Source organism: Lethenteron reissneri, chromosome 5, assembly GCF_015708825.2.
Source record: "Lethenteron reissneri isolate LAM-NWPU_2019-01 chromosome 5, ASM1570882v1, whole genome shotgun sequence".
In the NCBI taxonomy this organism is placed as follows: Eukaryota; Metazoa; Chordata; class Hyperoartia; order Petromyzontiformes; family Petromyzontidae; genus Lethenteron; species Lethenteron reissneri.
In genome coordinates this window covers 8,969,908-8,997,896 of record NC_083783.1, presented here as the reverse complement: position 1 = coordinate 8,997,896, position 27,989 = coordinate 8,969,908, and the positions used below count along the sequence as shown (strand labels likewise).

The window sequence follows — 27,989 nt, the reverse complement described above, 5'->3', positions numbered from 1 at the left end:
CCCAGCGCGCGATGACGTCACGCGCGCACGTTGCCGTCGTGGAGCGCGCTGTTCTGCGTGATGACGTCACTGGTCGCGCGTCGTGACGTCATCCAGTTAGGCCTGGCGCTCTCCGCTGACTTGGAAGTGTAAGAACGCTGCCTCTCTCGCTCGTCACAAAACAAGAGGTCGATTGAGAATAATCGCGATTAAAGTTATCGATCGAGCGGTCATCGCGTGCACGGCAACCGTGGCAATGACGCCGAGAGAATTGTTTACTTGCTGCGTTTACCGCGTGCCCGAGAGCCGTCGAGTTGTTTACGTCGGGCGCTAGGATAGGCCTTTATTTTGGGCCCCTGTGCATGCGAGTCGGTGGGGGCCATCGTCGTGCATAGCAGGTGCTATAGGCGTCTAGAGACGTTCGTTGTTGCGCCGTGCTTACTGCGCTCGTGTTGCCTCCGACAACAACAACAAGCCGCTCTCACCATCGCATCTCGCGTCGGTCGTCTTGTGCCTCGTTCATCGTCGTCGCTGCTGTTTGCAAGCGTTCGCGTCGACGCGGCCATTGGCAGAGACGAGAGCAAGAGTTGCTTTGCACATGCTGGCAAAGCGTTGCGTGAATTGTTGTTTGTTTTTTGTTAATTGTTAAACACGCGTGTAAATGCGGGAGCAGCAGACTTTGAAATGTTTTTTGGCAACTCTGGGCAAAGTCTATCTGCGATCCGCGCTGCGTGGGGGAAAGCCTTCATCCAGCAGTGTGGATTGGTAATTAATGCGTTTTAACGTTTAAAAAATGCGACGCAATCTAGACCCCCGCCGATGGCATTGACACAAACGTGTTTGGAACTGCGTGAGTCTCAGGCGCACCATTACGTTGATAGAGCAAGTAACTCGTGCAACTGGAAAGTTGTGGATGTGATGGCACGTCAACGTCATTTCGAGTGCCGTAATGATGCGCATGAAAGTGGCTTTAAGAGGTGTCTTTTTTTACCCTCGATCATGCTTCAAATCGCGTTGATACGTTGAACTGCCAACGTGTGTGACTGAGATCAAATTAAATATCGATTTAAAGCTTTCGTGACTGCAGGGATTCATCTTCTTGGTTCTTTCGGTAAAGTCACATAGAAGGGAAATAATAAAATAATATTTAATTTTATTATGTTTTATTATTTTACTATTTCCCTTCTACGTGACTTTACCGAAAGAACCAAGAAGATGAGATCAAATTGGCATCTTTATTGGGGTTCTGTTTTTAATCGCGAAGCAGCTCGCATTGTGATTTAATTGTCGATCTGTGCGCCGGATCTGTAGGGGGTAACTTTCAATAGCCATTGAGTCGATCGCCAGTAAAACAGATTTTACAGAGCAAATAATAAGCAGAAATACAGTATGTCTGTATAAATAAAATTAGGTTTCGGCTCATCAGTCGATTAGCTTTCCAGGCTAACATCAAGCAGGATTTGTTTAAGCAAGCAAATTCTGGTCCGATTTTCATACTGGGTCCCATCAGCAGATTAGGTCTTATAAATGTACTGTTGGGAATGTTATTGGCAAGAGTACTCCATGTGAAATATGGAACCCCATTCAACGCAAAAAAAGCTCGTGACCGTGAGTTTGTTCAATTTTACAGAGCGTTTATGGAATGAGCGAGCTCGTAATTTTTCTGTTGGCGGAGGAGTCGAGGCGAATACAATTGTGCACAACAATATAATTACATGTCGGCATTGTAATTCCTTTACTTAAGAATTGCACATTCCGTATTTCTATTGTCACGTTTAGGCATTGCGTCGTCAATTCCATGGTCACTTGAGGCCAATAAGTTCCGAATTTTGTTTCATTACAATGTATTACAGTAAAGACCTATACTTTTCTGTAATATATCCCGGGATACGCTGCATATGATAAGCTGAATCTATAGTGTATATGTTATCGGTAAGAAATGAAGCCATTATTAAATCCAGGAAGATATTGTTTGTTTTAATTGGTTCTACTAAAATCTTTACTCTCAAATTTGAAAGAAAAAACATTTAACAGTTGAATATTATACAGTAATAGGTTGCCAATAGCTTATTTGGGTCGAATACAGTTACGCACAAAGCTCTTATTAAACAAAGGGCGATCATTGTAATGTTTTTTTGTATTCTTTATGGAAGTACACAATGCTTTGTTGAGCACCCATTTGTTTCACTTCCGCTGTACTTTCCTCTCGCTCCAGTTGGTGTACAGCAGACACCAAAAACACAGGAAGAAGGCTGCTCCCTCCAAACTCAGCGTCATCCATCACTGAGAAGCACTTTGGAGGTGATTCTATGTCCAGTTCCTGGTAGAGTGATAAGGGACAAGGATTGTGGGAAAGAAGCACAGTTTGGCGGATCATCATGACCAGTGTTTGTATTTAATTTGGTTTCACACACAAGAATTGAGTGCTGAAATATTGAAAAATGTACTTAACATTAATTTTGCATGTTTAATCAACTGTCGTGGGGGTTCGTGTCCCATACTTAATGCCTGTCAGCTGTTAGCAAGCACCTTTAAAAGCTGGAACGGTACACGAGGCGGTGGGTGGCCAGCACCACGCCCGACCGCCTTTGTCTCCCCAGTGCCGATGTTTATTACGCACCACGCCAGGTACTCATTTGAGGCGGAGTCGACCTAGGGGAGGCCCAGGACCGGTTCAAATAATTGTCACTGGTGTTGGCCGTGAACAGGAATCTAACTCCTGTCGCCAGGTTCCGTAGCGCAGCGTGCTAACCACTACACTACCGCTCCCCACACACACAAGCACGCATATACACACATACACAGTAAATGACTCATGAAATACATTTTAAATGAAGAAAACTAGCAATAGAAACATGGTAAAATATAGTTCTAAGCAGATAAAATAAAGAATTACGTAATGCTACAAAAGGAAGATAATTATGTAACGCTTCAAACAAATACATTTACCTTAATTATATTGAACCTCGGGCTCGGTGAAGGCAGCATTTTGGTGTATTCATCTGCAACCTCACCGCGCTGCACTATTTGTGCTCGCGTAACTAACGCAAACATTTCCGCATGTTGAATTTTTTTGAACATGATTTAATGGGAGGATATCCGTAAATGGGGTCTTCTGTAACCCAGGGACTGCCTGTACTGGGCAACATTAGACTTTACTGCACTGCCCTTTGCTGCCTTGTGCATAGCCCCCCCCCCCCCCACAAGCCCTAGAACAACCGATTAGCGTGCTGGTTGCCCATCCAAGCACTATCCTGGCTCAAACCTGCTCGGTTTCCAATTTTTTATTTGACGCATTCTGGGTGTTATTTATGACCGGTGTTTATTTTATGATGTGTTACATGCGACAATTGTTGAAATATTTTTAAAATAAAGTTTAATTTACATGAAAGAGCAGTTATAAGTTGAAGGTATATATGTGCTCTGGAAACCTCATCTGATAACAGCTGCAGATATGTTTAATTTCTGCTTCTCACAGAAGTCGAAATTTGCCTGAATGTATCATTTTTGGGCTAATAGCCACTGCCACGCAATATGTGAGTTGGGTTTTAGCAGTATTTGCAGCTTTAAATCTTGTTTTAATGAACTGTGAGGCAGCATACCATAGTGGGTATAAAGCCCCGTTATTGATTTATTTCTCTGGTAAATATTTGATGGAGAATATTTTATGCAATCAGCTACAGCTCCAGTTCTTGTACCCCTTCATAATCAAGTTCGAATTTTATTTCATTTTCCGTTTTGACCAAATCTCTACAGACAATGTTTAAAATGGCACGTTAATGTATCGCTCATTATCGCGTGAATGCTTCTGGATAAATTCCCTTAGTGGTGCTGTTTAACTGTCCAATGTGTTTTTGAGTTCTACACAAAAACTAATGATTGCTAATGATTGGCAGACTTGACAGATGGCCTAAGTGTAGAGTCCTTGCTATTGTACCCATGGGGCTCATAGATCTAGTGTGCGTGCATTATAATTGCAGTTACTGTTAAATTACTTAATTAAAGACTACATGTGGTGTGTGGGCAGGCTGTTTGTGAAAACACAGCTGCTGTTTAAAGGACAGGGCACCTTCTGTATGCTGTCAGTGCTTTGCGTATGGTTGATGGTGACAGCCCCTTTGTGTATGTGTGTAGGTTGTGCAGTGTCACAGCGAGCTGTGAAGGCTGAGCAATGCCAAGGTCACGGTCAAAGTCCAGGTCCTCACGATCCAGATCGGGGTCAAGGTCATGGTCAAATTCCCGAAAGAAAAAGCACCGGTAAGTGGCAAATATGCTTTATGACCAATAATAGCCAAAGCAGTTATAGGGTTGGTGGATAACAGATTTGAGAACTCCCAAACACACACACTTGGCAAGGTGGCTAGGAGATATGGAAGTCCTGGAGAGAAATCGAGATTGTGATCCTGTTTGTGTGAACCGTTGAGGCTATTCACCTTGTATGTTTTTTTTACCAAGTAGACAAAATAAAATATTATAATTAAACGGATTTAGTTAAAGATCCCAATGGAGGTCCGTCCTGAAAAGTTATCCTGGATTAACTAATTGTATTATTGTGGGGCTTTCCAGACTCTACTTTATTATGCAGAGAAATGGGCTCTCGTTTAGTTTTATGTTTCAGTGACGTTGAGCTATTTTACAAAACAGATGTATCCCATGTTACCAACATCTGTTTTGCAAAACGAAGAATACGACCAATTTAGTGCAGGTAAGGTACACAATTTTACTAATTGATAATTTGCGATTCATGTAAATTTTGTGCATTTGTTACCTTTGGAATATTGGGAAAAACTGCAAACACAACAGACAATACAAACAAAGCAGTCAATGACTTGTAATTGTGACATTTAATTAAATAGATGTAGTGAATTGTTACGTGCCAAATGGAAAGTCTGCAATTCATGAACATTTTGCAGACACTGAATTCCACATTCACCATATTCACATACAAAATAACATTTCAATCGCAACATTTCACGGTACTGTGGAGGGAGTGAATCGTCGCTGTTGTAAATGACTAAGTTAAACCACTTTTGATCGAACCGGAAATTCTGCCGCTTGCATTGCTAGGTCTCGATCCAGGTCCTACTCGTCGGACCGTGAGCACAAGCACTACCATCACTACCAGGAGCACCACTATGGCCGCGGGCGCTTCCCACGACGGCCCTTCCAGCCCGGGCGTGGCCGCGGCTTTGGACGCGGTGCTCCGAGGCTCTTCCGCGGGCAGAACATGTTCCGCCTGCCCAGCTCGCGCTCGTACCACTACCACTCACGCTCGCGTTCCCGCTCGCGCTCCCCACGCTACCACCGCTCGCACGACCGCAAGCAGCGCTCTTCCTCGCCGCCCCCCAAGATCCCCGTGCCGCAAAAAAAGCATCAATTGCAACAGCACCAACTGCAACAGCAACAGCAGCAGCAGCCGCCACAGCAGGCCAGAGGACGGTCGTCACCGGAAGTTGCCACCAAGGGCAAGCCCGGTGCGCCAACCAAGCATCGGAAAAAGTCGGAGCGCCATTCGGAGCGAGTGAAAGGCACCAAAGGAAGAATTGTGCACGAGAAACCGCTGACGGTAGAGCCCGCCGAAGAGTTCCCTACCCACAAGGAGGCCCTAGATGAGGGCTATGGTGAGGAGGGTGGCCTGGAGGCATTTGAGTCGTCCGGCGACTTTGAGCAACGGGGCCGCTCGGCGTTGGCGGTGGCTAAGTCAAAGGCTCGCTGGCAGGTATCGCCCGGCAGGGAGAGGGCGGGAGCTCGGGGCGATGGCGCTGAACACGGGCCGCCTGGCTCAGCCGCCGCTGCATCTCCAAACAGGAACCCTGAGCGACGCCACCGCCGCCGCCACCGCCCCACAACGCCGGATCGCGGCAGGGATGGGCCCCGAGGCCACGGCGCAGAAGGTTCGGCCGAGAAGGCCGACATCGTGACGCGCAGCCCGCTGCGTTGCAGCCTTGATGGCGTGGGTCTCTCTGGCCTGTCCGTGGGACGAGCCGAAAAGTCGCCTCCGTTCCCTAAAAGGTATCATCGGACGCCCGCAGGCTGCTAGGGCCGCCGAGGCGTTAACAGGGAGAGTGGGAAAGAGAGAGAAAGCGAGCCTGCATGGTTCCACATTTACTTCCGTTGGAGCGGTTGGAATTGGTAGCGTTTGGAGAAAATTAGGTCAACTTCTTTAAGTCGGCACGCTCCTCCGTGATTCTTCACATGAGCAGCGGTGTTTGCTGATGGTCGCTCCCACAGCTGGATATGGCGTGGAGTCTCCTTCTGGAAAGGCCACGAATGCTTTTCCAGCATTGATGTCAAGCTTGGTCTAAAGGCTTGGCAAAGGAAGGCCACTCTTTCAAGAGGAAATATCACTTCTGAAGTAAATTTGAAACCAAAAAATCCAATTTGCATTTTTCATGAAATGTTTTTAACAAAACAAATTGGCTTAAATTTAAAACAAATTGGCTTAAATTATATTTGGGTTCACAGTTTTTCCAAAATCACACCTGAGTAAGTATATTAAAATTGGACCCAAATACCGAAATTAATTGGCAATTCGTGTCTAAATTGTTAATAAACAAACAGACAAGGCATCCAGAAGGTAAGGTCTAGTTTAATTTTATTTATTTTGGGTGAAGTTACTTATACTTGTTTAATCACTAATAGAACCACAAACGGATCATATCAGCATGTCATCTAGAAACCATTTGGTTTATAATACTTTTCAAGTCATCAAGAAAGATTAAAAGATACAAATTGTGTTGGCTTTATTTGTTTAAATTCCTGACATATAAGAAAGTAATGAAATGGAAATTCATTCATTTGCACAAGAAAGTGGCGGTATTTAAATCAGAAGGATTGTGAACAGCTTTGAGAAAAGTTCACTTTGAATAATTTATAAGACGCCTCGCATTGCAAATATCAAAACAGAAAAATTATATTTGAATGCAAACAAAGAAGAAACCGTGACATATTCAATCTCTGTGAAGGCAATGCTTTAAGCTTTGTTGTCTGACCATGAAGCTATCCAAAGTGTAACCTTCAAATTGAGAAAAAAATCCTTTTAAAAATAATACCATGCATATCACCTTCCAGAGATTTGATGGAGCGGATATGCAAGCAGAAGCTATGCATGATGGCTTTCTGTAATGCCTTTTCAAGTGCGTACACTTTTGTGCAAGGAGTGAATATTTTGAATGCTGTCGTCATCGGACATTACCAAGTGAACGATCACGCAAGGCATCCAAACAGCAACAAGCAATCAAGGCGCCGGTATCCTGATGCCATCGAAAACAATGACAGACATGGACACGTTTACTCCAAGCCAGCTTTTCAGATGAAATTGAAACTGCGTGTCGTGTCCAAGAGAACTCTTTAAGTGACAAGAAGTCGTGCGCTACTGAAGATCATGTGACATTCGTTATTTGTCGTTATTTATTTGGCTGGACTCGAACGCTGCTGGTGTCAAGTCATCGATGGACATACTCGACAGTCTCATTACTTTGTTATTGGAACATCAAAAAAGCCAACAAAAATGTGGACAACTCGGACAAAATGAGATATCGGGAGTTAAAGAGTTACCTTAAGCTGCGTCGAAGATGTGACGGAACACAACTGTTGAAATGTCTGCAGCTCATCGCATCCCTCGATTTTAAGCACCTTGATTCAAAGACTCGCTTATCAGAGTGTGCATCTGACTGCTAAGAGCCACTCCAAAGACCACACACAAGATGAGTTTCTGATACTCAAAATATATTTTTTTACATGCAATTATATATTATTTAAGCTCTGAGATACTTAAAATACCATTACATTGCAAGAATGAATCTCGATTTCAAATAATTTTTCATTGGCTACTACCAAATGTTCAACAACAGTAGCATAGTGCTGCCATCATAAAAACGCAGAAAACAAAAATGCAAGACGTAGTCCATGTCTTGGCCGGAAGTCCTGAGTGAGCGAGACGGACTGTAGAGAATGAAAATGAAGGTGGTGCCGAGTGATGCACAAGCTGAAATGGTGATTCACAGGCTGAAATGAAGAATTATTAAATGATGGAAGAGTGCTGTCGCGCCTAGTGCGTATGCAGTGTGATGTTGCAGCGAGTGGGTTATGCGCTCTAATGTGCTATGCCGGAGCAGGGATGTTTGCAGGCTTGTTTGTCGGGAAGGTGAGTTTGGTAAGATCTCTAAAGGACATTAAGAGGCCCTTGTAAATTGTGCCTCAAGTTAAACATGTATTGAAGCTGAAAAACACTTTGCCGCACTTGCAATTGTCGTTGAATATATTTTCTGTGCTGTTCGGGTTCAAGTTAATGTTTATATTGTGCATGAAAATTAATCTCGCCACTTCCCCCTTCTGACATGCGCCTCTGTCTGCTGACCGTGTGCGTGTCTGCTGCATGCACGTGGACATGCGTGTGTGAACATACTTGTGCGTGTCCGTTCCCGTTTGCACGTCTTGTGTACGTGCGGTCACGTGGGTGCGCTGGTTTGTGCGTGTGCGCGTGCTTTTGTCCGTCGTCAGGACGAGTTGCTTATTCCCCAGTGACCGTCAGCTTTCCGTTGACCTGGTGAAAGCTCGCAAAAAGAAGGATTCCAAAAAGAAAAAGAAGGGCGAAGAAAAAGAGTTTCGCTCCATTTTCGATCACATCCAGGCAAGTCATGCGACCCATGGTGTCATGCTGAGCAGAGGTCACCAGTACCAAAGTTGAAACAATGGGCAAGTTACTTAAATCCCCTCCCGGCCTTTGTCCACACAGCAGGGTAAATGGGGTACACCACAGTTTTGATCTGCAGGTTGTGTGTGGTGAAGTGTCGGTATTCTCAATTATTTCAAGATGTATGACCGGTGTGGAAGAGAGAGACAATATTTATTCGAGAGAGGCCATGTAGAGCTCTCCCTATTGTCGGCCCTACTGCCAGCAGTGTCGAGAGCAATCAATTTCATGGCCATTCCTCTACAACGCGAGTCGAGTGGCACTATCGCTATCCTGCATGCGATGCATGATGGATACAGACACAAAGCCTGGACCGTGTTGACCTACTCAGCCTCATTTGTGTGGAGTGTGTGTGGTAAAGTTCTTGTTTTTGTATTTTTTGTTTAGCACGATACAGCCAAATTGCGAGAGAAGAGCCCAGTGGAAACATTTGCCCAGCACATAGTCAGCCTGGTGCACCATGTCAAAGGTAGGTCTCCGACGCCTCCCCATGCTGATTCATTGATTGCTGGGTAACACATTCAAGCTTGTGTTTCATTCGGACAAAGCAATGCATTGTTGGATTAATATATGCTTCAGGCTCGTAATAAATGCATCAAATTGTGTAAGAATAAAGGTTTGTTTTATACATATAGGCTCATAAATGATATGAGCAAACAAAAATCGATAAGCTGGACAGAATGAATAAAAACAGTAAGGGATTCCTCTACTTACGAACATTAGACTTACAAACTTTCAGAGATACGAGCAAACCCGTCCATATGTTCAGTTGCCTGTTCGGACTGAGAGTCGTAAGTTCAACTACCCATAATAGATGGCAGGGGTGGCATCTACAGGAGCCATTCCTCGTGTTTAGTGTACATGCCGTACAGAATGTTTGGAATCGACAGGAGTAAAGTCGACTGACGAACAGACCTGTAACCTAACTCGTTCATAAGTAGAGAAATCCCTGTACAAATGAAAGTAAAAGTGAGTAAAAAACAATAGATTATTGAATAGAATTGTTATCAAGCACATGGTTAATTCAACGACTGGGCTTGTGTTACACTACTCAACATGTTCAGGGGCAATTTATAGTAAAGAAACTAGACGTGTAATGGTTATTGCATTGTCACCATATTCATGTAATTTATTCTGCCAGCAATATGTAGTATTACAATGTTATGATTTATATGAAACGCTGATAATTCCATTATAGTTGTCATCGACGACATACGGAGAAATGTGGAGCGATGTATGCTTGGGATTTTTTACTGAAAAGAGTGGACCACATGGATGAGGAGCAAATTAAAATTACAGGGGAGAATGTTGATAGATTAGCAGCCAAAAGTAGGGATTATGCCGGAAAGGTTTTTCCACCGCGGAGATGGAGCGATGTGAACAGTTCATGTGTAGGAATAGGATGGATTGCAAGAGATTCTTGAACCGCATCTCCGATTGTTTCCCCGATGCGCCCAAACGCAGAGCGAAAGTTCAAGCCGTCTGACGTGACGCTGAGTGAACGGTTTGCACGGGCCCAAGAGGAGGCCGGGGAGGAAACTCGAAAAAAGAAGAAAAGCCCCGAGATCCATAGGTGAGGTCTCGCAACCCAGCGCCAAAATATCTAAATCTAATCTTAACATAATCACGTAAACGTTATCATTTTTTGCACTAGACCTACATATATTGTAATCTAGATTTGATACGTTGGTGTTTTTAAAAAATCTTGTTTCACTCGCAACACAGGTTAATTTAGATCGATTGCACTTCACAAGCTGTTTTTCTTTTGCGGAAAAATGGATTGTGATGGGAAATGTGTTAATGAAATAACTGTTAGGTTAAAACATTGGAAGGTTATACTTATATGGCAAGATTAAATTTAACTGTGACGGTCCCACCTGAAGACGGAGACTTGTGTTGCCTCCGAAATGTCGTGATTTAATTGCGTTATTTTCATTTATTATTATTTTATTATTATTATTTACCTACGTGACTTTACCGAAAAAACCTAAGAGTATGGCAAGATAAAGTTGGAAATAACAGCTGAGTGAAAGCAAATCGTATACAAAGCACGTCCGCATCGTCACTCTGCAGGGTTTCTTCTTGAGCCTCTTGTGATATTGCCATTAGGAAGTCCGGTGTTGTGATTATTGGTGCTGATTGTGTCCTTCTGCTTGTGTGTGTGTGTGTACTATGTGGACAGGCGCATTGATATTTCACCACGTACCATAAAGCCACGGACACACACAGACGCGCACAGCAGGGAGAGCAGCCCGGGGGTGAGTGATGAGGATGGAGTGCGGCAAACAGTAAATACCTCATCTGTTTGTACATAAATTACCCCAGTTTCACATTTATCACCATACTTTGGTAAAATCCCTGGTTCTTTCATAAAACAGTTTTTTTTGTTAGATCGCATGAATATAAATGTGTCGATAAACCCGCCACCACCCGACAGACAATTATTAAGGTTTGTCATGTAAACAGAGCATGCCAATTTGTTAGTAGTACAGCACACCGGTGTGTTGTAGAGCAAATCAACAACATTTACAATCTGAGTACGACGTTTCGCCAGTAATTACAACTAGCATCATCGGGCAGACAGCCAGATTTCTGGAGAAATCCTCCTGTTTAGTTCCTTAAATTGAGGGATGGATAGGACAACGTCACTTATGAGTGACATCTTCTTTGTTTACACAGTGATTTGCCTATGATCTGACCCACCACTACTGGACATCTCTGAAAAAGAGCTTTATTGCTTATTAGATTCCTCCAGTATAAATAAAGATTGATTCAGATCTGATTCTGATCAAATCACCCAGAATGCACCCAATCTTGTCAGACCTCTGAAGCTCCCAGGGTTAAGCCCAGATGGGGCGCAGCGGTAACGAGATGTTAAATCCCTCGCCTGGTATGCAGGAGGTTGTTGGTTCAATCCCGACCCTGAAGCCGGTATATATTTGGAGTTTTGCACGTTCTCCCCGTGGTCGCGTGGATTGTTGTCTGGGTCCTCAGCTTTTTCCCTCCACATTTAGAAACATGCGTTTAGAGTATTTGGCTGATATACATTTCCACATGATACGCCACTTTGTTGACCTGTCATTTGTGGCCAGGTCGCTACTGAATAAGAGCTATATATCTCAGTGGGCCTTGGTAAAATAAAAATAGTTAATAGATAGTTGTTGGCCGGTGACTACCATGAACATCAGGTTGTCATAGGTGACAGTGGGGTTACGTTTTGGGTAGCATAGGGCAGAGCGGCAAAACCCATTGTTTTTCTTTGATTCGATGCTCCCCTTCCCCAACTGGCACTGCACAGCATGGTAGAATGTTGTTAAGTAACCCCCATGAACCGCAAAGGAAGGGGAAGCCATCATTCAGCAGTGGATTGACTAATTGGCTGTCGGTGTGCACGTAACCTTTTTGCCATTCCAATGAGTGCAGAGGAGTGTCTTATGTTTACACTCCTGAACCAGCCAGCGGTGGACATTTGACATTTTCACGGCAGCCAAGAGTTTATACGTTGATTTGACGCAAAGTCGTACAAAGTTGCACACCTCTTGTTGCTGTGATTTTTGGACAGACGGTTAATATGCAGTGTTGCTGCTACTGATGTGAAGGGGCAGGCGGAGGAGGAGATGAACAGAAACCCGGAGGACCTCCGCTATGACCTGGAGCGACGCAGGAAGGAGCGCAGCGACGAGCCAGAGTATTGGAGGGAGGGGAGCGAGGAGCACCACAACTACCGGTGTGTGAGGCGTGTGAGGAAGCAAGGACACACACAAAAGACTCCCCTAGTAGCCTTAACAGAGTGTTGGGGCAAGTGCTGTTGGCGAGCTCCTATGAGGGTCAACACAGTGCAAACGTGATCGTGGTGTGGTGAGTACCACAGTGCTGATATTTTATGCTTAACATTTTACTCATTTCATGCTGGGTCGACCTAGGGGATGCCTAGGACCAGTTGAGATATTTCTTACTGATATTAACCCGCATGTTTTGGACTATCCGTAAGTGTTTATCAGTCGCGTCCTCTCCCCCCACCCCATTACCCCTGAATTGTCAAGAGTTCATATGTGTGTGTGTGTGCTACAGGCCGCGTGAGCGATCCCGCTCCTACTCCCCGGGGAATGAGCCACATGATCACCATGATCACCATGATCACCATGATCCCCATGAGCCCCATGAGCCACCGTACGGACCCGGTGGCTTCGACAAATCCCGTCTCGGAAACAAGCCTTATTTTTTCAACCGTGGAAACTTCCGTGCCCGCCCGCCCTTCGTGAGTCACGCATTCATGTGACACCGCTCTACGGGACGTGGGAAACTCTTGAGTAATTTTTTGTTTATATCTTACGAGCATTTATTAACTCGTACAGTTTTCCTAAAGCCAGACTGTACCTTTCAGTAGTAAACAAATATAAATAAATTACAGCCCTCTTGTCAGTCCACTGCTGGAGGGAGGCATGCCCATGCTGTTAGGTCTGGGCTGTCATCTGACTATGCTTCACGCTAATCAGCGCAAGCGGGGTTGGTGATGTGGGAGGCCAGAACCGGCTCATGTCACTCGGCACTAATGTTAACCAATAGCTGAGAATCAAACTCAAACCGACTGGTTTGTATTGCAATGTGATTTAATATCTGTGCTACTATTGCACAAAACGAGATTTTTTAAAATCAAGATTCAATTAATGGAATGGTCTTGTGGTAAACCAAGGCAGGTTAATAAGCAGTTTTACTGATGCGTGGTTTTTGACCCTATGTTGCTGTTTGTGATTTTAAAAAGTATGTCTCTGCATTCAAACATGTGTTGGGTAGTAATCATCACTATCTGCTGTCCTCAACTAGTGGTATAAATTCCATATATTTATGAAAGGCCAGTTAATTCCATCGTACAATAGTTTTATACTTCCTTTGACGTGATAGTCAATTTATCGACTCTGGAAAGATAACGGATTGAGACAATCGTGACCAGATCTAAACTCTCATCCAATTGCAAGTTGAGCATTTTTCCTTAGTGCTACCTGACTGTAGACATGACCAGGGTTTATATGGCAGTGGTATCTGACGCACCACATTCATACCTCTCGCTATGGCTGTGGCTACTAATCACATGCCTGCTGTAGTCTACCAGCGACCCGCAAAACATTCAGAAAGACGAGCAGCCCGCACGTCCTTTGCACGTTGCGTACACAACTCTAACCCCCGGCGTGTCTACTCTCGCTCTTTTTGCCCATCAGCATTACCGCGGCCAATTCCGTGGGCAGTACCGTGGCCGCAGTAACTATTACAACAACAACAACTACAACAATAGCAACTACGCTGGTGGTGGTGGTGGCGGATATCACAGCGGTGGCCACCACAGCGAGGGTTACAACGAAGGCCACGGTGGGGGTGGCGGTGGCGGTGGCGGCGGCGGCGGCCCTCCTCCCTACGGTGGCCCCGGTTGGGGGTCGGGCTCCGGCGCCGGCTGGAGTGGCCAGGGCACCCATGGCTACCAGACCTTCCCACAGCGCCGCCCCCCCGAGGAGGAGTGGGACCCAGAATACACGCCTAAGAGCAAGAAGTACTTCCTGGTATGACAGTGGCAGCATGCAGGCAAATTTGTAAAAGTACCAATTTGTAACTTTAACGTGTTTTGTGCACTCTCAGAGAGAGAACATTATTCAGATGGACAGACCAGCGGGGAAGGTGGCCACAACCAGTGCCAGCAATTGCGCAAACTCTGGTGTTCTCCAATATTGGGATGTTTGGCCATTTGCATGAATAAATATTTACAGATGTGGGAGATAACTGGAGTAAAACCCACACAAGCAAACCCACACAAGCGAGTGGTGGCTAAACTCAATCCTTGTTACAGATGGAAAATAATCCAGCTCTGAAGGGATTAATTTATCTGAAAATGAGAGTTGAGGCACCATGAGGCTTTGCTGAATAACTGAATACAGTCAACTCTTGGTTATCTGTGATAATGGTGAAGAGAGGGGTTGGCGTGGATAAAATGAAACAGATGAAGCTCAGCATGTAAATTAGACCAGAAAAATATTATACAAGCACCGCCCCAGCATTTGCTGTGGGGGTGGGGCGGAAGGTCGGGGGGAGGCATAACGTCAGCCCGACACACGAACCCAGCTCGATGCTGAGGGATGCGGGTGATGTCACCGCGCAGATGTGTGTTATGTAGATATATTTTGATGTGGATTAAGACGTAGACTGTGTCTGTTTTAATTAAGGTTATTGGATTACTTGCCATGTGTTTGAGGACACTTGAGCACTGAGTGAGGAGACACTAATAACTAAACCAACACACGAGCATGAAGGCATATTTTTTTTCACAAGCACGGTTGATCTACAACTCGGATAATCCACTCATGATCCACTCATGGATTATCGAGAGTTTAATTAACATACTTAATGTTATTACTGCTAAAGTTTTTGTAGTTGTGCAGTATGGCTCTTCTCTTCTAGCGCTACAGTAAACCCATGTTAATTAAACCCATATGGGGCTCTAGCCTTGCCGAAATATCCAGTATTCCAAATTATGTACAATGGTACCCCCTAGTGCCTCCTGCCCCAATAAAACATAAATAACTCCAAATTAGTTTTCCAAACTCTTTACACACCATACGCGTTGACACGCCTGCATCAATTCTATCCAACACTTTGGATTTGTCTCGCAGACTAAGGGATTTATACTTTGGTCCCTTTCTATTACTTCTTGATGTAGGTGTAGATGCCATTTCTAAGAGGGTTGGCATGCACACAGTACATAAACAAGGTAAAGTCCAATGCAACAGGTCTGCACTAACGCTCACCATGCACGCCGCCACCAGAATGAGTCATTGTTTTGGTCGTGGCGCGCGGCGTCGCAACACTTGTATGCCGAAATTGGAAAATTTGGTACGACAATTTGGCTCGTGGCGAATTACTAATACTGTGTATATGCCAAGAGCGCGGCCGTGCCGAATTATCCTCAATGACAAATGATCGAATACCGAAATAACGAGGTTTTACTGCATGTTGAAATGTTTGTGCTGTACCGCATGTTTTTAGGCGTAAACGTCCGACCTTTCGCTCCGTGCGCTTGTCGGTTTCTCATTGACCTGCGTGCAACTTGCACTTTGACGGTGAGCTCACACCGTTGGTCTCCCCGCCCTCCCCGCCGCAGCATGACGATCGCGACGAGCGCGAGGAGGACGGGCACTGGGGGCGGCGCCCGCGTGCACGCGGCTTCTTCCCGCGGGGCGCGCGAGGCCGCCCGTGGCACCGGCCCGGGGACAGCCCCGTGTGGACGCACGACAAATACGAGGTCAGCGACGATGAGGACGACAACAACGACAACGAGGGCGCCGGCGGCACGAGCGACGCGCCCAGCGACGCCGCAGCCACTACCACCACGACCAGCGGCGGTGGTGCCCCTGACAAGGTGAAGTGAACACTTCTACCCCCACCCACCTTTGATGCCCACGGGAAGGGAGTCTCGCAATATTTTGTCGTTTGTGCGGTGATCCCCGCCAACCCTCGGCTACCCACAGTGCTGGGTTACAGGCGTGCGCCACCACCCCTTCCCCCCCCCCCCCCCCCCCCGAGTTCTTAAAAACTTTGCTTTGTTCAAGAAATCTATTTAATCTTATATATTATACATTTAATAGTGCTGTTCTTTGCTGGCCGCTTGGCGTGTTTGGTCTTTGGTCCTGTGCTCAGCAGTTGCGGTTAAAGCAACAAAAAAAAGTTGACAATGCCGGCTGTAGGATTGCAGCACCGCATTGTAACAGCGTTACTTTTTATTTCACAGGAGCAGCAACCCAGTGAATCAATGGACAAGTAGCAGTGCAGGCAAGGCAATGTCATCACCACAGCTGACTTGGGGTGCCTTGTCACTGCAGCCCTGAGGCTTGGGCTTGGCGGATCTCGAGGAAATGGGATTGTCGTTGCTGTGTTGTGCCTAGATTGCTGGTCTGTGTTCCAGCACAGCCACCTGTGGTTGTGTGTAATGTATCTCTGTGAGGTGTGTTTCTTTGTGCTGTTTGTATGTGTTTGTGTGTGCCTTTGTATTTGTGTGTCTGTGCGTGTGGTGTTTTGAGGGAGGTACAAACCTAAGAATGCAACTGAACAGCTATTTCATAGGTAAAACATCACCTTTCCAACAATAGAAAAAGAATGTTTTATTCGGAAAGATGTCTGAATATATTAAAACCTGGCTTTGAGGCAGCAATGGCTATCTTAACAAAAGCAAACATACACACAAAATCTTTCCACTTGTAAAATTAGCTGATTGACACTATTTTACAAATTACTCCACGAGAGAACGGTGATAATGTGGGTATGTGTGTTTTTGTTTTAAAGCGCTGCTGATAATCATAGTTGGCAGAGCATTAACGGTGATATGTGTGTTGGGCATCCGAACGCATCGCTCGTGCTGACGATTCTCAGCCGGCGAATCAAATGCCGGCACTTGGCTCTGCAGTGGGCGATGACAGCGCGCGGGGCGAGATGGGCGTACGGTAACGTAAGTGTCCCCTTCGGCCACTTGGCTGTGCGCGCGTGTCGGCAACATTATCGTTATCGTCTGGCGATTACAGCCAATGTTGCCACTACGAGTGTGAGCGAGCGGTGAGGCATAATGTAGTTGCATCATGTGGTATCGCGCTTTTTTGCTGCACCCGCTGCCAAATGTAGGAGTAGGGTCAATAGGTGAATATAACCCTCCCACCCCTTATGGTTTTGTACATGCTCCATGGGTTTTGCACATTTTGCATTCGTTTATAGGCCCGAAGAGATATTTTCGAGCATTGGCTTGGACCGAGTAAAATATTCCTTGTCAACTTCGTTTACCTTTTTAAACGATTACTGCTTGTATGACCGACAGCGTTTAATATTGGTAATGGCAGTGGATTTTTAAAGTGTGCCTGCACTCAAGTTGGTGTTTTTAGGAGAGGAAAACATGTGCATTCCAGTCTCTCATATGGGCACTGTCGGGCATTGTACTGGCTGAACAGGGCTCTGTTGTGCATGTGGATCCCAACACACTTGTTTTCTCACAGTAACGTTAAAACCGCCGATTAAATTGTGAATAACGGCCCTCGTTCAAATCTAGACTTAAAGCTTTCGTGACTGCAGGAATTCGTATTCTTGGGTCTTTCGGTAAAGTCACTTAGATATTTTCTTTGAACCTATCTACGTGACTTTACCGAAAGAACCAAGAATATGGCCTCGTTCATTTGTAACAATGCATGTTTGACTTACATGCGCTTCTACGAAGTGTGGCTTTCAGGAACTAATCGTTTGGCTTTTATTTTTATTTTGAGAGTTTAACAATTGCAAGCCACTTGTTCCAAAAGAACTCCTCAAATGCCTTTGAGCTCTATCAGGATGCTCATCTCCTTGAAGCATTGAGCCAGTTGTGGAAATTCCATATTCCGATGATGAGAGCAAGTCTATCCATAGAGCAGCCGCTTGACTTCCCCATAAAGTGGGCTGAGTCAACCCCTCAACTGGGATTTGAACCCATAACCTTTTGATTGCGAGCCGATGGCTCTACCGCTGAGCCACCAGGTCGTATAATACAATTTTATTACGGTTGAAGAGAGCATTAGTGGATTTAAAGAGCTACTTGCCACATCGCCTCGACCATAACCCATCTCGCGCTTTGCTTATCTGCCAGAGACGGGAAACCACAGTGGTTTACGGACCTTACTAATCTCTCACCTCTGTCGCTTAACCCACTATGACATGAGCAAGTTAAAGAAACCTGTTCATCCACCGAGTATTTAACTGCCAGCATGTGCTTAATTTGCCATTCTGTCGGGTCGTGCTTCTTCAAAGGTTTTGTGTCGTCCATGCTCCGCTGATGCTCGTATGAATCCTTAACCAAAACGTTTAACATTCTTTTGATTTATTTGGTAATTTGGTGCAACGGTGAAGTGTTTTTGAAGGGAGACAAAAAAGTTGCGTCCTTTTTTTTGTTTGAAATTAAACAGTTGTTTAAGAAAAATAAAATATACATATATAAGCTAATGCAAATGCCTCATTTGTCTCATTCATTTGCGCACTTCACATTTACCTTCATGTTTTTAAAGTGTGAACAACCACAATGCTCAGCCGTCCGTAGCTTAAAATCTATTCAATTGATTCATTTGTCAGCACAGAACTGATTAGTAAAATGCATTCATTGGATAAGGGACAACTTTGGAATTAGCACTGTTACACGTATATCTCTTTATATGTAGTGTGTAAGTAGATACTAACATCGCTAGATGAATTTATTACGTGATTAGGCGATAGGTATTGCTGCCACATCATTTTAAGTCGGGCTGCAGCAAATATAACCACCAGGGGACGGTGTTCCCTCGTCTGTCGCAGCCAAGGAGGTGGTGGTGGTAGGGGGAGGCGTCTTTTGTACATTCACGTAGTGGGGTCGAGTTATTCAAGCAAAAATTAGTTTTTTCCTTCTTTGGAAGTGTTTTTTCTTCTTCAAAAACGACATCAGGAACATAAAAATATACCTCCGGTCTCAACGCAGCATCCACAAACATTCAAGAGCGTCATGGAAGGAAATGCTAGAATACAGTTGCTTTCCCCCCATTCAAATGTTGTTAAAGACAATTTAATGCATTCAATATCATATTTAGACCAAGAGTCTTTCTCGCTGAATTTTAGCTGATCGGGCAAGTTGTTGACGTGGCGAGCAGACCTCGCCATTGGCATTTAGCTCGTGAACATCTTTCGTGACTTTACCGAAAGAACCAAAGAATAATTCCTGCAGTCACGAAAGCTCCAACATTAAGACATCTTTCCGCAGTCAACAATTGCATGCACTGCTTAACGAGGACCTTCCCATGCCGCCTTGATGGCATTGAAAGGCTATCGAGCGTATGCCTTCCCATGCCTTGTTGCAATGAAAGATGATTGACCATACTTCACGCAGGTCAGTGCAGGTTGGTGAAGATGAGTGCAGGAAAACGTCCACTGCCTATTGCACGTGTTGTTTGCGCATGGTGTGAATGGCTTCAAACACGGTACAGGCTCAACTCTGCTCAACTTACGAGAGCAGGTGCATACCAATGTGATTTGGACATCGGTGGGTGTGTAAAACGTTCTTATAGTGTTGATGCAACTAGCTTCTCTGTGACAAAAACTATCCAAATGTATAACCAAAAACAGCAGCAAAGATTGATTTTAATAATGTTACTCCTGCTAACATGGAAAACGTAAAAGAAACATTGACCATTTATGTTTTGTTTACTTGATAAAAAAAAACACATTTAAGTTCATGCTGGCCATGTAATTATTAAGCTCGGTGCACGAGAAAACCTCAAAATCAACCCTGGAGCATGATTGGTGGGGGGGGGGGGGCATCCGTCAGTGTTACAGTTTGAACATTTTGACTCAATTTAGGTGGGAGGGGAGAGCAAGGCCTTAGTACCACGTACATGAACAACAATTGACTAAATGTGGTATTTCTAGAAGACGACACGTTTTTTTGGTCTTCCTGTGGGCAAAGCAACCGAGTAAATCTTGCCGATCGTGGCAGAAACCCTGACCCGAGTGAATATGGAACTTTGGGGCCCAACATTGGCCAACGTGCAATGGTTCGAACCACATGCCAACCAACGGTGGCCAAACGTTGGGACGTTTTCTGTGTTAGTTCCTCTCCGCTGCTACGCTCGTGCATAGCGTCTGAAATGAAGGCAACCCATGTCGCAAAGTGCGACCGGGGCGAGTTGGAGGACCTCCCATATATCATACTGTATGTGTAAATGTCAGAATAGATAATCACACTTACGGGGTTAAATGCTTGTTTAGATTATTTGGCTGATAGAAATGTCCACGTGATGAGCCACTTCGTTGAGCTATCATTTGTGGCCATGTCGCTTCTGCAAGAGAAGCTATTAGCTCAGTGGGATTGACATGCTAAAATAAAAAGGTTTTTTTTTATTGATTTTCTTACCTTTCCGATATTTTGCACTCGTATCGTGTTTTATATTGTTGTAACTTCCTCACCCGCCCCTACTGGACTTCTGTGACAAAGAGTTTAATATCTCAGGGGCCGTCCAAAAATTGCGTTACGCACCTAGGGGGGGGGGGGGGGTCAGACATTTGTGACGATGTGTGATGAGGGGGGGGGGGAGAAATGTGACGTCACATCAAAATGCGCAACTTTAAATAAATATAGACAACACGTTCTACTTAATTAAATATACTTTTTTTAATAAATGTTTTCTCCTACAACATCAGAGTGCAGCGCCACATTAAATACGCACTACAATGATAATAGTTTAAAGCGATTTGAAGCATGTTTTATTTTTGTGGGGGGGGGGGGGGCAGAGCTTTGTGACGTCACATTTGAGGGGGGTCTGACTTTTTGTGACGCCGTGTGACGAAGGGGGGGCGGTCAAAAATCGTCAAAAAACGTCTAAAATCGCGTGACGTCATTTATGGACGGCCCCTCATGGGATTTATCCAGTATAAATAAAGATTCTGATTCTGAAATGCCTTGTAAAACAATAACATCCTATGGCAACTGTCAGAGTATGCGAACGGATGCATGCTGTCGTCTTGATTTGTAATACAATCTTAATAAGAGTACTGTAATCTTAAAAACTACATTACATACATCAGCATATAGTAGCAGCTTGTGAATGTTACGCCACCATTTGGACGTGTATCTCATCTACCGCCATATCTGAAGGCAATGTACAATAACAACCGCCGTTCACTAGTCAGTGACGATGGCGTCACCACGGCGCTTGTACCAGGCTAGGTGCACCTTGCGGCCACGTGAAGTGTCGAAGGCTCGCTGCTGGCCGCTCACGGGACATACCCAGGTGCCATGGGTTAATTGAGATGACTGGCAGATGGACCACCCGTGCAATGTACGAGGCAAACATCCCCCGTATGGCCTCAACATACTTTTAGGGCAAGTGCTGTTAGCAAGCACCTGTGAAGGTCAGGACGACACCGCATCCGGCTGCCTTCATACAAAGTGTGACACGTGTATTGTATGGAGCAGTGGAGCCCCCCAACACGTGGTCAACAAGGTCGTGGGGAATGGCCAACGGATTGCCTTCATACAACTGCTGTAAAAAAATAAACAGGCGACGTTTCGAGCAGCAGCCTTTCGTGCTACGCGTTGGCAGTGATGCACAAGCACAACATACCGTGACAAAAACAAAATCTCAACAGGTTCGTCAATAACAGGGCCTTAAAATGAAGGTCCATTGCCCGAGATGTCACCGATTATATATAAGTTGGTGCATCTGCCAGGCACTTGGGTCTGTTCGATGATCTGTCAATGAGCCCTTCGACACTTCAGGTGGCCTCAAAGTGCACCTGGCCTGGCACAAGCGCGTGGTGAGATCACCAGCCACAGTTGTTGTTCGTAGAAACATCTGCGGGGATTTAAAACTTTCAGGCTGGCCTGGCTACTATCCCATCCTTGGGTTAACCAGGCTTGTTTGTGTGAGCTCACAGATTCTTGAAAGATCTGGACAAAGTCCCACCGGTGAGCTCCTCCGGCAGGCGAGGCTGCGTTGGCTGGGGTCATGTAGCCCGCATGCCCAGCCACCCCATGCCCAAACAGCTTCTGTATGTTTCTAGATTTGAAGTTTTCGTGACTGCAAGGATTCATACTCTGGTTTTTTCGGTAAAGTCACGTAGCTTCTGTTTGGCCGGATAGAGGTGGCTAAACGGCCACGGCATGGGCTTGAGAAGAGATGGAGCTGATGATGGCTTAGTGGGTGAGTGTGTGGGTGAGTGGGTGGATGGGTGAGTGAGTGACACGGGTTGGAAAAGAGATGGAGTGATGTGGTACAGGAGGATGTGGAGCTGAGTGGACTTGCTGATGACCGGTACCAGCGGTGTCAAGATCGGCCTCTGTGGAGGGAGGAGGCTCGTGAAGGACGCTGCTACTGGGCAGTTGGAGGCAGTCGCCCTCCAGCAACAACGGAGGGACAGAGGAGCGACGCTCACAACAACGAGCGGAACGCCGGGCGGTTAAAACGGAGCAAGTTGGCAAAGTAGGGGGCACAGGTGATGCATCTGCTGCCAGTCATCTACAGTCAGTCGACCCATGGCACCTGGATCTGTCCCGAGACCTCCTGTCAGCTGCGAGCATTCGACACTTCACGTGGCCTCGGAGTGCACCTAGCCTGGCACAAGCGTCGTGGTGAACAAAAGTTGTTGTTGTTGTGTGGTGGATGGGGGAAGTGGAGGGGGAAGTGGAGGGGGGGGTGGAGGGGGAGGGGCGGGGTTTGGGTGGGGCAGGTAGAAGTGGGCGGGGCCAAGGAATGCGAAATCTCGCGAGAAGTGGCGGAAGTCGCGCGAGAGGACGCGCCTATTGGTGACGCCCACCGTCGCCGCCTGTATTGCCACAGCGACAACTGTGATTATTGCTTCTCTTCTGTGTAACGTTAGCCGCACTCACTGTACCGTCTTGCTGGTGTTTAACTTTCGCGGTCACGTCTCTCGCCCTTGGAGCTGAGCGAAGCATGGGTAAGTCTCGACCACGCGTTCGGGATTTGGTGGTTGGGGGGAAGGTTTGAGGTGTCGCTTTCCTCGGCCGGCAGGAGGCGAGTGAAGCTCGGCCAGGCGTCTTAGGCGAGACCGAGGCTTCCTGTTGGACCCCGAGAAAAGTAGGCCCGAGCGGCGTGGATGCTGGAAACGCGAAATTAATCGGTGCCTCCGCGTGTCTGGTGGGCGTGTGAGTAGATTTTAACCTGCGAGGTGACGAGACTAAGGGCAGATTAATAGAAGCGATGTCTTCGACAGTGTGTGTGTTATCCAGTGTCGTTTTAACAGCGGGGCTCTTTTGCCATTGCGTTCAATCGGGGCTCCTTAATCTGTGCACTGGTAACGGTGCGATCGCGTTCTGTTTGCCTAACGCAGCACACGAATTCATGCACAGGATGCCAACATGCATTAAACGCACACAGTCTGACGGGCACATGCGCATATACAACAGACTCAACCCACACTAACGCAGACACACAAAAAACGTATACACACAACACTTGGGACTGACACACAGGCACACGGACAAACACATGGACATACCAGCAATATAGACACACGGACAAATCGGCATAGACACACATACAGCCTTGCATATACCGCACATGAAACACTCGTCAACACACATGAACGTAGCATGAATAGACTGAATGCCGAAACAGTGTCAACCAGAATCACCCACGGCCGCCTTTGCCTCTGCAGTGTTAATCTCAACAAACGAGGCACCTTACATATGACACGAGTTAACCAAGGAAAGGTCAGGGCCGGTTATAATATCACTTGCCACCGCTGTTGACCTTTCGTCGGCATTTCAATTCAGGTGACCGGGTTCTTTGCGGATTGTGTACTAACCACCGCACCACTTTTCCCCACTAACGCGCTCGCATTACGCCAAGGTGCTGTTTCGTTATGACAATGGGCTTGCAATCCCAGATGTCGATTGTCTCTCTTGAGCGTCAGTAGAAACAATAGGGCAAGCTTCTTAAATATTTCCGCCTCTCCACCCAGCAATAACAATCCAGGACGTGTGTGGTGGGGTTTAAAGTGTGTATAGGAGATGCTAACTACATCGCCTGGTATGGAGGAGGTCGTGGTTTTCAATCCAGACCATGACGCCTCCTGCTGCTGCTGTATATTTGGAGTTTGTGTGTCTCTCTCCCCGTGGCCGCTTGGATTTTTCTCCTGGTCCTCTTTTTTTCCCTCTCCACGTTTAGAAACGACGTGCGTTTTAGAGTAATCTGCCGCTATACATTTCTACACGATAAACCACTTCGTTGAGCTATCATTTGTGGCCAGGTCGCTTCTGGAAAAGGGCTGTTATATAGTTTAGTGGGCCTTACCTGGTAAAATAAAATAAATGTATTGCTTAGTTTCTTCGAAGACGTCTGGCCAGCGTGGAAGAGAATATAATCTCTCAAATCTAGAAATAATATACTCTGTTCTCTAAAGCTGCCTCCAGTAGAGGGCCTTCCGTCGGCAGGGGCATAAGCAAAGCAGACAATTGTAGGTCCACACCTTTACCTTTGAACTGAGAATCAAGGGCAAAAATTATACCACGAGGAGACTGATCTAGGCCGTCGTGCCGTTTGAGCGCTGGTGCATGGCAATCGGTGTGCATTCGTAACAAAAAAAATTGGAAATGACTATCGACTGTTGACTTTAAGAAACCGCGAATCGATTCTGAAATCGGTTACCGATGTACCTGCCATCGTCGTTTGGAAACGCTAATGTAGATACAGATACCCGCACGAATATACCCACACAACACACAGACGCACATGTCTTTGTTGAACCGTAGCTTGAATGGAATGTATTACATTTACTCCAGCAACATCATTACCTTCGGTTACGATAAGCTGCTGCTTAAAACGGCATTAAACAATGTATACAGCCTGTGTAGTATAATCATAATTTTGTTAATTGACATTGGTCTTCCTTTGGAATATCTGACCCCTGCCATAGCAATGTGTAATTTCCGTCTCTGCCTCAACTGAGATGAGCTCCACTTCAGTGGTCTTTTCAGTGCGGGGATGCCACTTTTGTGGTAACGAATATAAATCTTTGTGTTTTAACCGTGTTATACTGTGTGCAGGTAGGAAGCGTGGATCATAAACACGGACATTAAACAAAGCAATGGAACAAAAACTGAACAGGTGCACAAAGAATCACGGTGCATCCTCGGAATGACATTGAGAGGCAGAAAGAGGAACTCGTGGCTTAGACAACGTACGCATGTCAATGGCAATTCAAACTTTGTAAGAAAAAGTCAGCGCACTTGGGCAGGGCAATTTCGCCGGAAGCGATGAACACTGACGGTTAAGCAAAGTGACAAAGAGTGGCAGCCGAATGGATATAATTCATGCGCTGAAGAGATGGAACCATTACATTATTTCTTGCGCAGGTGTGTGAGGTGGATTTTTTGTTTACATTGCAGGATTGTGAGAAATGGTGACGGCTTGGGGGGGGGGGGCCTTCATCCAGCGGTGAATTAATTATGATGATGCTATGGATTTGTCTGCAATGTTGTCTTGCTACCTGCAACAGCCCAGCAGCAACCTACAAAATGTGACGTGTGGTGACCACCCATGAAAGCATTATTCATGCTCAAACTTGCTTAGTTTTCAAGATGTGAAGAGGGTCTGGTGAATTCCGGGTGATTTGGTCTTGAATCTTGTGTACAGTATGCAGTACTATATACACTAGTTGTAAATACCGTACTACAGTCCACACTGCATATATACAGCACTGTGTAAATCCACTCTTTTTACACTGGGCATACACGACAAATTCATTATGTACTGTCATGTGTATCGATTTGTTCCTTTCGTGTAAATATATATATACAGGTGACTTCATAAGAATACCATGTACTGTGCTCTCTGAATGAACGATAAAAGAAAGAATTCACCAGAACGTGGCAACACGGCCTTATGGAGGAACACATCCGATGCCTGGAATGGTGTTTGAACAGTGGAACAGGGCGCGCCATTGACTGGTGCACCATCACACGACCGTGTTTGGATGAGCGATCGCTTGGTTGGTGGTGTCATGCCTTCCTCCCTGATCATGTTGCATGTTTGCTTTTGTTATTGAGCGACCTATCCATATGTAGTTCCTCTAGTTTGTGTGTGGCCATGTTTGTGTGTGTTTTTTGTCCGCGCATTTTATAAATCCATCATGCAGCAGACTTCTGTTGGCTCAAAAACCCTTTGGCGTTCAGCGGCTGTGTTGTTGAAAACCCTATGTAGGGGTGTACATATATAATATTAATGTGGTTTTCAATATATATATTTACATACCACATATAGCCATTGACCAAACTGCCTGGTTTGCGCCCAGTCTCGCCAGACCACAGATCTAAGCAGGCATGAGCCCGAATCATATTTGGATGAGTAATCACGATGCACAAATCAGGTGTCGAAAACAGCACTGTTGCACTGTACTCCTCTGTCTTTACTTCTGTGTTCCCCATTTATCACCTAGGCATAATTGACCAGTGCGGTTGACGAATGTTCAAATAATGCTCACGACCCGCATGGTTGTGAGTAGGTCATCCAGTCGTGGATTGACAAAAGGGCTGTACACACACATACATGTACAATGTATAATCACTTGTCGCAAAGAAAACACTTTTTGAACACCCTTGCCTCTCTTAGACTTTAAATGTCAAGTCAGACACCGGCTTAAAGCTTTCGTGACTGCAGGAATTCATCTGTTTCGGGGCTTTCGGTAAAGTCGCGTAGATAGGTTCAAAGAAAATAACAAAAAACTAAAACTACGACCTTTTTTGTTATTTTCTTTTAACCTATCCACGTGACTTTACCGAAAGACCCAAAGAATATCAGACACTGGCCTTGATCATTATTTCAGTCGTTCGCATGTGTGACCAAACCTCCTGAGACCCTTAGTTCTGCCCTCCCCTCGAACGTGCCAGCCAATAGTATCCCGGCTGTAGCCCCATGGGTTACATTCCTATGGCAGGGGGCATGCTATTGGACAGTTGTTGAAAAGCATGGGTGCGCCAAATCATGTCAAGTTATTCAAGTGCAGAGCACCCCGTTCTTATCAGATACAAGTATTTTATGTTTTCCTCTCTGATTTTTGTGCCCGTGTGCATAGGCAAAGTGCACGTGTGTATATAAAAATAAACGATAAAACATGCCACTTATTAAGGTCCCAAAATAACCCAGCCACAAACAAATGCCTCTTTAAGCTCTATTCTCGTCGTGGCTTAATCTGCATGTGTGCTGCCTGTGATTGGGCTCACAATGAGGCCCTGTTAGTGCCGCGGTGCAGTGGAACGGGGGCTTATTTGCTCTGCAGGTGACGCTGGCGCGCAATGGCTTATTCCCCTTGTGAATGGGCATCGTGCCGTTGACATGAGCAAACAGTTTTTTTTTTTTATATCGCAGCCGATGGCGGTGAAACTACTGCTGAACGTCTCCAAGCGCGATGGCAACGCGGCCCCCACCGGATTGTTAATGCTTCTCAGCGAATGACAAAGGGACCATTTATCCGTGTTTTCCGCAGGACACGAGTGTAGATCAGGCTCGGTGAGAGCAGCGTTGTTGACACCAATTGCTCCCGGAGCGCAAACGAGCCTGGGGTCAGCGCATGCGTCTCCTACCCTCGTCCGTCGCTCGTTCAGCCCGTAGCCTTTTTGCTCTCGAGCCGCCGTCCTAATTGACTTGACGTAATTAAACTGGAACATGGAAACTTTATACAACCAACCGTGACACCCAGCTCCGCTGTCCCTTTCAAATGCGTTTAAATGTTACACGAGCCACTCGTCTGTAGATCTGACCTGGACCGTGCGTGTGCCATAGTA

The 27,989-nt window shown here is 45.8% G+C and overlaps 2 protein-coding genes across 7 annotated transcripts in view; both read left to right on the top strand.

Moving 5' to 3' along the window:
- Nucleotides 1-63: 63 nt before the first annotated feature.
- On the top strand, nucleotides 64-18,667 carry LOC133352404 (bcl-2-associated transcription factor 1-like). Of its 3 annotated transcripts, none has more exons than XM_061568043.1 (13): nucleotides 64-128; nucleotides 2,195-2,280; nucleotides 4,114-4,236; nucleotides 5,047-5,991; nucleotides 8,482-8,611; nucleotides 9,062-9,143; nucleotides 10,139-10,247; nucleotides 10,857-10,932; nucleotides 12,280-12,401; nucleotides 12,746-12,932; nucleotides 13,891-14,226; nucleotides 15,819-16,076; nucleotides 16,446-18,667. In XM_061568043.1, the coding sequence occupies exons 3-13, from the start codon at nucleotides 4,151-4,153 to the stop codon at nucleotides 16,476-16,478; spliced, it is 2,364 nt and encodes a 787-aa protein (XP_061424027.1). In that variant the 5' UTR covers nucleotides 64-128; nucleotides 2,195-2,280; nucleotides 4,114-4,150; the 3' UTR covers nucleotides 16,479-18,667. The 3 variants fall into 3 exon arrangements, with proteins under 3 accessions (XP_061424027.1, XP_061424013.1, XP_061424020.1); XM_061568029.1 differs by having other exon boundaries at nucleotides 65-128; nucleotides 12,274-12,401; XM_061568036.1 differs by having other exon boundaries at nucleotides 111-167; nucleotides 12,274-12,401.
- A 4,305-nt stretch (nucleotides 18,668-22,972) lies between these two features.
- The window catches only part of LOC133352381 (SH3 domain-containing kinase-binding protein 1-like), a 77,785-nt gene continuing 72,768 nt past the window's right edge, over nucleotides 22,973-27,989 (top strand). For 3 of the 4 annotated variants that reach the window (XM_061568001.1, XM_061567994.1, XM_061567985.1), the window contains exon 1: nucleotides 22,973-23,143. In XM_061568001.1, the coding sequence (XP_061423985.1) occupies nucleotides 23,140-23,143 (4 nt within the window). In that variant the 5' untranslated portion in view covers nucleotides 22,973-23,139. Of the gene's footprint in view, nucleotides 23,144-25,253; nucleotides 25,315-27,989 lie in introns of all 4 variants that reach the window. The other variant, XM_061568019.1, reaches the window with a different exon arrangement.